At 51.3% G+C, this 10,794-nt stretch overlaps 1 protein-coding gene across 1 annotated transcript; it reads left to right on the forward strand.

Annotated features, from left to right (window-relative positions):
- Positions 1-1,307: 1,307 nt before the first annotated feature.
- LOC103975002 (uncharacterized) lies at positions 1,308-2,627 on the forward strand. Its single transcript, XM_009389913.2, has 2 exons — positions 1,308-1,475; positions 1,605-2,627. The coding sequence occupies exons 1-2, from the start codon at positions 1,308-1,310 to the stop codon at positions 2,625-2,627; spliced, it is 1,191 nt and encodes a 396-aa protein (XP_009388188.2).
- Positions 2,628-10,794: the final 8,167 nt, after the last annotated feature.

A 10,794-nucleotide genomic window follows, 5' to 3' on the forward strand; every position in this document is an offset into this window, starting at 1 on the left:
CAGCCGACGTGCTCTACTTCGATGCCTTCCAAAAACTCAGCTTGTCTCGAGAGAGCATGAAGCCGATGTGCTCGGCGCTCACCGGGTTCACCGGTGATTCAATCTCACCGTTGGGGGCAATCACTTTGCCCTTAACCCTTGGGGTCCCGCCGAGGTTGAAAACGGTGATGGCCACCTTCTTAGTGGTTGACCTCCCCTCTGCATACAACGCCATTCTAGGCCGTCCAACCCTCAACAAAGTCAGAGCCGTCATCTCGACTTACTACCAAACCGTAAAGTTCCCGACCCACGCTGGGGTCGGGGAAGTCACAGGAAGCCCCCGAGAATCCAGGCGCTACTACCTGACTGCGGTTTCGTTACACAAGAAAGCAAGGGTCGAGCCGCCGCTGGGAGATCCTCGAGAGTCGAAGAAACCAACCCCCCATCTTGAGCCGAGGGGATCCACCATCGACTTGCCGCTACTAGAGGGTCGACCAGACCGGACGATCAAAATCGGGTCGGAACTACCATAACAGGAACGAAAGCGGCTCATCGGCTTCCTATAGGAAAATACCGATGTCTTCGCCTGGTCGCCATCCGACATGATGGGCGTCGATCCGGAGGTCGCGCAACACCACCTCAACATTTCGCCCGACGCCCGCCCGGTGAAGCAAAAACCCAGACGGCAGGCCCCTGATTGGCAACTCGCCGTACGAGAAGAGGTGGAACGACTTCTAACAGCGGGCTTCATAGAAGAAGTCAGATACCCACGATGGCTATCCAATGTAGTCCTCGTAAAGAAACCCAATGGGAGCTTGAGGATGTGTGTTGATTACACTAGTCTCAACAATACATGCCCAAAGGATTGCTACCCCCTCCCAAAGGTCGACCAGCTGGTCGATGCAACGGCCGGACACGCTCGCCTCTCATTTATGGATGCCTTCTCAGGATACAACCAGATCAGAATGGTGCCCGAAGACCAAGAACATATGGCCTTTCTCACCGATCAAGGGGTTTACTTTTATAAGGTCATGCCATTCGGACTAAAGAACGCTGGAGCTACGTACCAGAGAATAGTGAACAAGATGTTCGCCCACCAAATCGGGTGGAACATGGAAGTTTACGTCGATGATATGATTGTAGAAAGCCAAGAGGTAGGAGCTCACCTTGCCGATCTGGCTAAAACATTCGCCACACTGCGCAAGTTCGGCATACGACTCAACCCCGCGAAGTGTGCCTTTGGTGTCACCTCAGGAAAGTTCCTCGGGTTTATCATACACGAAAGAGGAATTGACACCAACTCGGAGAAGGTCTAGGCAGTTATCAATATGCAGTCACCTCGGACGATCAAGGACCTGCAGCGCCTTAACGGAAGGCTCGCCGCTATGTCCCGTTTTCTTGCTCGATCGGGTGATCGCTGCCTCCCCTTCTTCAAGGCACTGAAGAACCCAAAGAATTTTCAATGGACGGCAGAATGCGAGAAAGCCTTCAAACAGGTAAAGCAACGCTTGGCCAGCCTCCCCCGACTTGCCTCAGTGTCTCCCGGGGAGAAGCTCGGCCTCTACCTGGCTGCCTCTCGGCACGCAGTCAGTTCCGTTCTGATCAAAGAAAACTCCGACGAATAGCTACCGGTCTACTATGTCAGCCACGTCCTGAACGGGCCCGAGGAACGATACCCACCAATTGAAAAGCTGGCATTGGCGCTTGTGCTATCAGCCCGGAAGCTGCGCCCCTACTTCCAGGCTCACCCAGTGGAGGTCATCACCGACCAACCGCTTCGGCAGATCTTGTCTAAATTTGATGTTGTAGGACATCTTCTCAAATGGGTGGTGGAGCTCGACGAGCATGACGTACGATACATACCCAGAACCGCTATCAAAGCCCAGTCCGTGGCCGACTTCATCGCGGAATTAACTCAGATCGAGGACGTGGATCTCGAGCAACCTTCTGAAGCATGGGTCCTCCACGTGGACGGATCGGCCAACTCAAAGGGCGCTGGTGCGAGGCTGGTGCTACTAGCTCCCGACGGGCGTTCGTTCGAGTGTTCCCTCCGCTTCGGGTTCCAAGCCACTAACAACGAGGCGGAATACGAGGTGCTCCTAGCAGGACTCAGGTTGGCTCTCGAAATGCAAGTGGTTGCCATACACGTCCTCACCGACTCGCAGCTAGTAGCCGAGCAACTCAACGACGAGTACGAGGCTCGGGACCCGATCATGGTGAAGTACCTGGCACAGGTAAAGAACCTGATCACCAAGTTCCCTCATTTTACATTATCTAATGTCCCGAGGGGAGAGAACGAGCAAGCCGACGCGCTAGCTAAGCTGGCATTGAAGTTAGCCCCCGAAGCCCGGCCCGAGGTCGAGGAGCTCCCTGCCTATGCCATCGAAATCGCAGCTGTGGCCTCGGGTGGCGTGCCGATCACGTGGGTACAAGAGTTGCTACGCTTCAAGCGAGATGGGACCCTTCCCCCTGACGAGGCTACGGCTCGGCGCCTGCGCTGTATGCATGCGTGGTACTCCGAGGTGGGCGGACGGCTCTATAAGTGGTCCTTCACATACCCCCTCCTATGGTGCTTGGAGCCCGACGAAGCTCGGACGGTTCTGGCCGAGGTCCACGAAGGAGTCTGCGGGGAACACATTGGCGGGTGAACCCTGGCGCACAAAATACTTCGCCAAGGGTACTACTGGCCGACCATGTGCCGGGACGCGAAGGTCTACGTGCAACGGTGCAGTTCGTGCCAAGAGCACGCCCGCGCGCCCCGGCAGCCCGCGATCCTGCTCACCCCCATTGATTGCGCATGGCCGTTCACACAGTGGGGTTTGGACCTGCTCGGACCTTTCCTGCCAGCCTCGGGACAGCGAAAATACATCATCGTGGGAGTGGACTATTTCACAAAGTGGGTTGAGGCCGAACCACTGGCGACGATCACAGAGCGACAAATTGAAAAGTTCGTGTGGAGGAGCCTGGTGACTCGGTTTGGCTTGCCCAAAACCATCATTACAGATAATGGGCCTCAGTTCGCTAGTAGAAGGTTCCGGGAGTTCTACGCAAGCCACAGAATCCAACTGAGGTTCAGCTCGGTGGCTTACCCTCAGACGAACGGGCTAGCGGAGGTAACCAATCTGTCCATTCTATACGGGCTCAAATGAAGAGTGTCTGCAGCCCGATTGGCTTGGACGGACGAACTCTCGAGCGTCCTATGGTCATTACGCACCACCCCCAAAACTGCGACTGGAGAGTCCCCCTACAGCCTCGCGTTCGGGACCGAAGCCGTCCTACCGCCCGAGTTAGCTATTCCCACCCTTCAGACAAGAAACTATGACGAGGGAACCGCAAACGAAGGACTTCGAGCCGGCCTTGACATGCTTGAGGAACGGCGTGCCGACGCACACTTGAAGGCCCTCTCTTATAAGAGAGATGTCGCGAGGGTTTACAACCGCAAGGTACGACCCCGACCGATTAAGTTAGATGACCTGGTCCTCCGCAAAATCGAAGTCAACGACCCAACCCGAGCGAGGGGGAAGCTAGCCCCCAAATGGGAAGGACCTTATCGGGTCATCGAGATAATCCGACCGGGCACGTACTGACTCGCAACGATGACTGGCTCTTCTTTACCGAGAACATGGAACGTCCAGAACCTTAAGAAGTTTTTCGTCTAAAGAAAACAGAAGCTGGGCAACACACAAGAGAAGAAAAATTTTCTTTTATTTGAAGAAAAGGATTACAAGACTCGACCCCGACTTATAAGACCGACTAGCACCTTAGAAGAAAAAGCAAAACCAAAATACAGGACCCTCTTATTACTACGGGACGTCCAGACGGTCGTCAAAGGGGACGTCCAGACAGTCGTCAAAGGGGACGTCCTCGGGCATGTCCACCTCCAGATCCTCGGGGTGGGGAGTGAAGGGGTCCTCCTCTACCTCGAGGCCGGGGTGGTGAGCGCGTAAGTGGGACGTTGCAATTCGGTATCCATACTCAAAAGACACCCGTCCCGTCCGCGTCAGCCCGAGTTCGAACCCCTCGGACTTCTTATACGCCTCGACGAGCTCCTTATCCTTGATGTGTCGAAGACGTGCCTCCTCCGCCAGCGCTTCTGAGGCTGCTCTCGTCTCGGCCTTTGTCTCCTCTAATTTTTTGCTAAGGGTTCCCGCCTCCATCTTCAACAGACGGAGCTCGGTCCGCTCCACCCTTATGGTTTTTTAAAGCTCCTCATTCGAGTTCCTAGAGGCCTCGAGCTCCGACCTGAGGCGAGTCGCCTCCACCTCCGAGTCCGCCGCACGCTTCTCGGCGGTTGCCATGACTTCCGGACCAGCCCTGGCTCGGGCCTCCTCGACCTGGCGATGGAGCTCGGCGTTGTGGCTGATGAGGCCCCCGATGACCCGGCCGGCGTCACACACCCTGTCCATCAGGGCCGTCGCATAATGAAGGCCCTGCAAGAGGGAAGATGGGTTAGGAAGAACAGCGTCGAAGAAACAACCCCAAGGTGGGAGGATAAGCACTTACCCAGGTCAAGGATTGGGCGGACTTGCTGAGCAGAGCCTCCGAAGGCAGGGTATACAAATCCCGAACCATGTCGGGATGGAGCGCGCCTCGAAGGAAGGCCGCGGAGGGGTCCCCTCCGGCCCACACTTTGTCCCCCCAGGACAGGCCTCCCCAGCGTGCAACCAAGGGGTCGCTCGCCTCCCCGGTCGGGATCTCGCCCACCAGCCATGTCAGGAACGACTCCTCGTCCCCGGCGGGCAACCGACACAGGTCATGCACGGAGGGAGGGCGCGGGCCCTTCCCAGCCACCCGCCGACTAGGCCCAGCCTCACCCCGACGGGGGCCCGCTTCAACCCCCTTGGAAGGGGCTGCCTTCGCCTTCTTCCGAGGGCGCCCGACCTCGACCTCTAGCGGGGTATCCTTCGAGCCGGGCTGCAGGTCGGCCGGCAGTGCTGGAGGTGGAGCTTGCGACGCCCGAACACCGAGAAGCGATCGAAGGTTCACCATTTCTACAAAAAAATAGGAAAAGCGTTAGTCCTAAGATTAAGCCATGAAATGTCCGAACCAAATGCTACTGACGTACCCAAAGACGACGGACTGAGGCCCGCCTCGACCAGCCATAGCTCGGTCATGTTTCAGATGGTGAGGGAACTAGGGAGAACCTCTTTGAGCCTCCCCAGATCCCGGCGCTCTTCTTCACTCAAGCTTGGGGTGGTGTTGTTGATCGCCCTCGCGGACCACCGAACCCCAAAACCCCAGTCCTTTGCACAGCTAATGTAAAAAAACCTCCCCTTCCACCCTTTGTTATTGGAAGGGGCCCCCCCGACTCGGAAGCCCGTCCGGGCAGATAGGAAGTAACCCCCCGAACCTTTGGAGAGGCGATAACAGGAAAGGAACAGGTTGAGGGTAGGAGTGATGTTGGCATAGTGGCATTCCCCCAGGAATACCACTAGGTAGCGCCAGGAGTTCGGCGCCACCTGAGATGACGAAATCCGCTAGAGGGAGATACAAGACACAATGAGGGGGTGGAGGGGAAAGCGCAGACCCGCCTCCAGGGCGTCTAAAGTCAACGTGAAACCCTTCGAAACCGGGTCATACACCCACTGTCCCGGTTCGGGGGCGTTGAGGATATAGTTCTTCGGGATACTATAGCGCTCCCGGAGTCCCCCCAGCAAGGACCCACTCATGGTGGAGTCCATGTCGTACGGCCACATCAAGGCCTCCAGGGCCCGCGCCACTTCCCCATCAGAGGATTCAATGGGGGACGTCGGAGGACATCCCCCCCCAGCTCCGTGGGAAGGGGAAGAAGGAGAGGAAGAGGAGGGTGACATCTTCACTGACCTTAACGGGGAGGTGCTACGGGGAAAGGAAGAGCAATGCAGGATGCGAGGAGGAAGATTGGAAAGGGGACGACAAGACCTGAAGAAAGAGACTCAGTAGCAAAAGATAAGAACGAAGTTGGGCGCTCGCTATTTAAGGGAGATATCCCGCCAGAACCAGCGCCCCTTTGCCTCCTGAGCGTGGGCGGCAGCCCACCCACGCACGTGCGTAACCATCACGTCATGTTAGGAATGCCGAAAGACACCCCACCATAATGAAGGTCCGACATGGCGATCCCGCTGAAGAGGCAGAGCCCTGACGCCTTGATCTCGACGTCCGAAAGCGTGCGGCAAAAGCAACCAGCTCCCCCTCAGAAAGGAAATCAAATACAGTAGTTTTCGACCCCCGCTACTGTTAAGTAGGCAAGGAGGGAAAGTAGCATAAGTAGCTTCTCGGGCCTGCCCGACCGCATCGTGCTCCTCGGCTGCGTGTTGCCCGAGACCACGCCTGCGCGGCCTGCTCGCCTGAGTCGTGCTCCTCAGCCGCGTGTTGCCCGGAACCACACCTACGCGGCTTGCCCACCTGCGTCGTGCTTCTCGACCGCATGTTGCCCGAGATCACACCTGCGCGGCCAGCCCGCCTGCGTCGTGCTCCTCGGCTCTATGCCCCCCGAGACCACACCTGCGCGGCCAGCTCGCCTGCGTCGTGCTCCTCGGCTCCACGCCCCCCGAGACCACACCTGCGTGGCCAGCCCGCCTGCGTCGTGCTCCTCGGCTCCATGCCCCCCGAGACCACACTTGCGCGGCCAGCCCACCTGCGTCGTGCTCCTCGGCTCCATGCCCTCCGAAACCACACCTGCGCGGCCAGCCCGCATGCGTCGTGCTCCTTGGCTCCATGCTCCCCGAGACGTGCTCCTCGACCCCATGTCACCCAGGACGTGCTCGACCTCATGTCGCCTGAAACTACTGCGGTACCGGAGGCTAAAGCCATGCCTCAGACTCCCCCTTTTTGCAACAACCGACGCATAGCTTCTTTCGGGGGGGGGGAGTATGATGAGGGCAATAATGGCGACATGACGCGCCACGACGTCAGCCACGCCTGGATGACACTCTGCCCCAAAGAGGGCAATAGTGCCGACGTGATGTGCACTGACGTCACCCGCTCTCAGACAACGACTTCATCGTTGTCTGACCCAACATGCTTGGCCGAGGCAGAGGAGAACGACGACCGAGGCTCGCCCATGCCCTGCGGTAATTCGGTTCTCCACGCAACGCCAACGGCAATGTCAGACACCATCAAAGGTACGATCCTGCTCCTACGGGCAGGCACATCAGGTAACACTAAACTTCCCTATAAATACCCCCGAGTTCTAAACGAGGAGGAGAAGGAGAAAAAAACACTTCTTCATCTGAAACCCCTCCCCCCTCCCTCCACTAACTTGATCGTCGGAGGGTATTTAATCCAATTATTATTTAATCAAATAATAATTAAGTCAACCTTAAAGTTGATTAAAATAGTCAACCCTAAAGTTGATTAAAATAGTCAACCCTAAAGTTGATTAAAGTTGATTAAAATAGTCAACCCTAAAGTTGATTAAAATAGTCATTGTGTATTTGATCTTTTCAATTTTAGATATGCCTTAATCTACTGAACTATTTAAGATATTTGCATTGTGCTCTTCCAAATTCTAATTGGATTAAATAGTCAACCCTAAAGTTGATTAAAATAGTCAAATATCTTAAATAGTTCAGTAGATTAAGGCATATCTAAAATTGAAAAGATCAAATACACAATGACTAAGAAACAAATTAGAAAAAAAGAAATAGTGAATCATGAACTTGAAGAAGGAAAGGGTACGACGGAATTGGAAGCCTTGACAATAGCAAGTACATATGTTAGATTATATGGTTCTATCTAATTAAATAAGATATATTATATATATGATTGAATTTCAATGATAATTATCGATTAATAAAAAGAAAGTTCAATTATAATTAGATTCCTTGAGAGATGATGAGGGACTCTCCTAATTATCATCATAGAGGATGCTCTCACGTATAAAAAAGATAGAATCTCCTAGCAACGAGATAACTAGTCATTGAGATTACATATCTATTTTTAATTTTCCTTAGTCCATAAAGAAAAGATAATACAAGTGTAGTCCTTCTTATAAATAGATATTATTATGACTTTCATATCTAATAGTTGTGCACCTACATATTAGATAAAAACATTAAAAGGTACGTATCATAAGTCTATTTTATCGTTAATTGATTTCATTTTTTGACATCAAAGTTTTTTACGTAGGTTTTATGCTTTATATTGGAGTGAGAGTAGGTTTTATGCTTTATATTGGAGTGAGAGTCATATTTTTGAAATCAAATATATTAGATCTATTTATTAGCACCTTTCACATGGGATAAGGTGTTATTTAGTTTTGATTTACGATATTTGAATAATCTATCTGTATTATTGATTTGTTTTTCTATCTAGTCTGTCCTACTATCAGTTTGCTATTATAATCAAGAGTGGCACTAAGAGGGGTGGGGGGTGGTGGTGAATTAGTGCAGTGAAAAATTCTTCGATTTCGTATAAAGTTCGCCTCGATTCAAATCGTTTCGGAAAGATGTTGAACTTAAAACTTTTGTAAGAATGTAAGAAGAAGCTTAAAGAGATTTGTAGTAAAGTAAATTGCATAATGAGACATACGTCCACTTCGGATTCCTCCTTCTTTGAGGTCACCGGTGTCCACTAAAGGCATTCCTTCAATAAACGAAGACCAACCACATTTTATTACGCTTTCTCCTTTTGTCGGGTTTAGGAGACAACCCTTACAAGTCTCACTCCTCTTTCTTAGATGGTTACAAGGCTAAGAGAGAGAGGAGGAGAACTCTTCTCACTTTTAAAATACTTTTCACACTCCAAACACTTAGAATTTTTCATACATATAATAGCACTTTATTGCCCTTTCATACAAAAAAGGGTGGGGTATTTATAGGCCCCAATGACTTCAAAAGTTGAAGTAAAAAAATTCAAATCCTTAGATTTCGGGATGCTGGCGGTACCACCGCCATTAATGGGTGGTACCACCGCCTAACAGAGCTCAGAGACCGAGCTCTAGCGGTACCATCGCCTTACAAGGGCGGTACCATCGCTGACAGCTTTGATTGCCAATGATACCATCGCCCAGACCACTTGGGAGACTGAGTCTCCCAAGCGGTGCCACCGTCGGTCATGTTTTTAGGGGCTAAATAGGCTATTCAATCCGACCTAATTCAGCCCTGTTAAGGGCCTAGTTGGCCCCTGTTGAATCTCAGATTTTGATGATGAAATCAATTGATGGGTTAATTGATCTAATCCATATTATTGAGTTAAGTGTGTAGGATTAACTACGATAACCAGAAAACACAAAGCAAGAATACCGGAGTCAAGATCGATGGACGTTTAAGAGTCCGAAGAATCGTTGGAGATGCTGCCGGAACCAATCGAGAAGAAATCGGGAACCTATCGGAATTTTCGGAAGTTCGCCGAAGAGATCGTCGGAGGTTCACGGAGATCACCGAGAAGGCTCGGCTACTCGTTAAAGTCATCACAAGATCGGGAGCTTGATGGGAGTCCGTCGGAAGAAGCTCGTCGGAAAGCTCGCCGAAACAAGACTCGACGTTCGCGGTTGAAAGCTTGCTTAGGATGTGTTTTTGTTATGTAGTTCACTTGTAATTAGGATTAGGATTAAGAGATAATCCTATATCCTGGTTAGGGGCCAACTGGGCCCAAAGTCAGATATGGTTTGGGCTTAAATTAAGCCAAACCAGTGAAATCGGAGTGCCAGGCGGTGGCACCGCCCAGCACCCGAGAGCTGGGCGGTGACACCTCCTTGGCTGGGCGGTTGCACCGTCCAGCACCCGAGCGCTGGGCGGTGGCACCTCCTTGGCTGGGCGGTTGCACCGTCCAGCACCCGAGCGCTGGGCGGTGGCACCTCCAGCACCGGGAACCGTAAGAGAATTCAAATTTTGGAGCCCAAAATTTGAATCCTCTTGAGGCCTATAAATACCTCTCAAATCTCAGCTGATGTTACAACTTTTGAGAAGCATTTTGATTGAGAGAAAAGTCTTAGAAAGTCTTAGCAAGTCTTGTTTTCAATTTGCTAGAGAGTTCTCCTCCTTCTTTCTTATTGAAAATTTGTAAGAGGTTGAACTGCTTGTAAAAGGTTATAAGAGGGGTGTTTACCCTTCCATTTCAAGAGATTTGCTAGTGGAAGGTGGGAGCCTCATCGAAGAGGGGCATCGCAAGTGGAGTAGGTCATTTGACCGAACCACTCTAAAAATCGGCGTAATCTCTGGTTTGCTTTTTATTATTGTCATTTACATTACTGCAAATCTTCTTACTACTTTAGTTCCTTATTACCCTTGCTGCGCAACTTTAAGAATACGCTTTTAAGTTAAACTTTTCAAGTTCCGTTCTTATCGTACGAAAGATTTTTCTAAAATCGAAGTTTTAATCCGCTGCACTAATTCACCCCCCCCCTCTTAGTGCTACTCCGATCCTAACAAGTGGTATCAGAGCCAGGTTATCTCTCATATTTGGTTTAATACCCAAGAGAGATGGCTTACTTCGGCATGCAAGAGGGCCACTTTATTGCACGACCACCTTTGTTTAATGGGTCGGATTACACATATTGGAAGACTCGCATGAGGATCTTCCTCATTTCTATGGACTTTGAGCTTTGGTCTATTGTTGAGAATGGATTTCAAAAATCTTCTCTTCCGATGAGCGAATGGAATGAATCGGAGAAGAAGGTTTTTGCTTTAAATGCAAAGGCTATGAATGCCTTGTTTTGTGCATTAGACAAAAACGAATTTAATCGTGTTTCAATGTGTGATTCGGCTTTTGATATTTGGAGAACTCTTGAGGTCACTCATGAAGGCACTAGCCGAGTGAAAGAGTCCAAAATCAACATCCTTGTGCACTCTTACAAACTTTTCCGAATGAAACCAAGTGAGTCCATCGGAGACA

This window comes from Musa acuminata, chromosome BXJ3-8 (genome assembly GCF_036884655.1).
Source record: "Musa acuminata AAA Group cultivar baxijiao chromosome BXJ3-8, Cavendish_Baxijiao_AAA, whole genome shotgun sequence".
In the NCBI taxonomy this organism is placed as follows: Eukaryota; Viridiplantae; Streptophyta; class Magnoliopsida; order Zingiberales; family Musaceae; genus Musa; species Musa acuminata.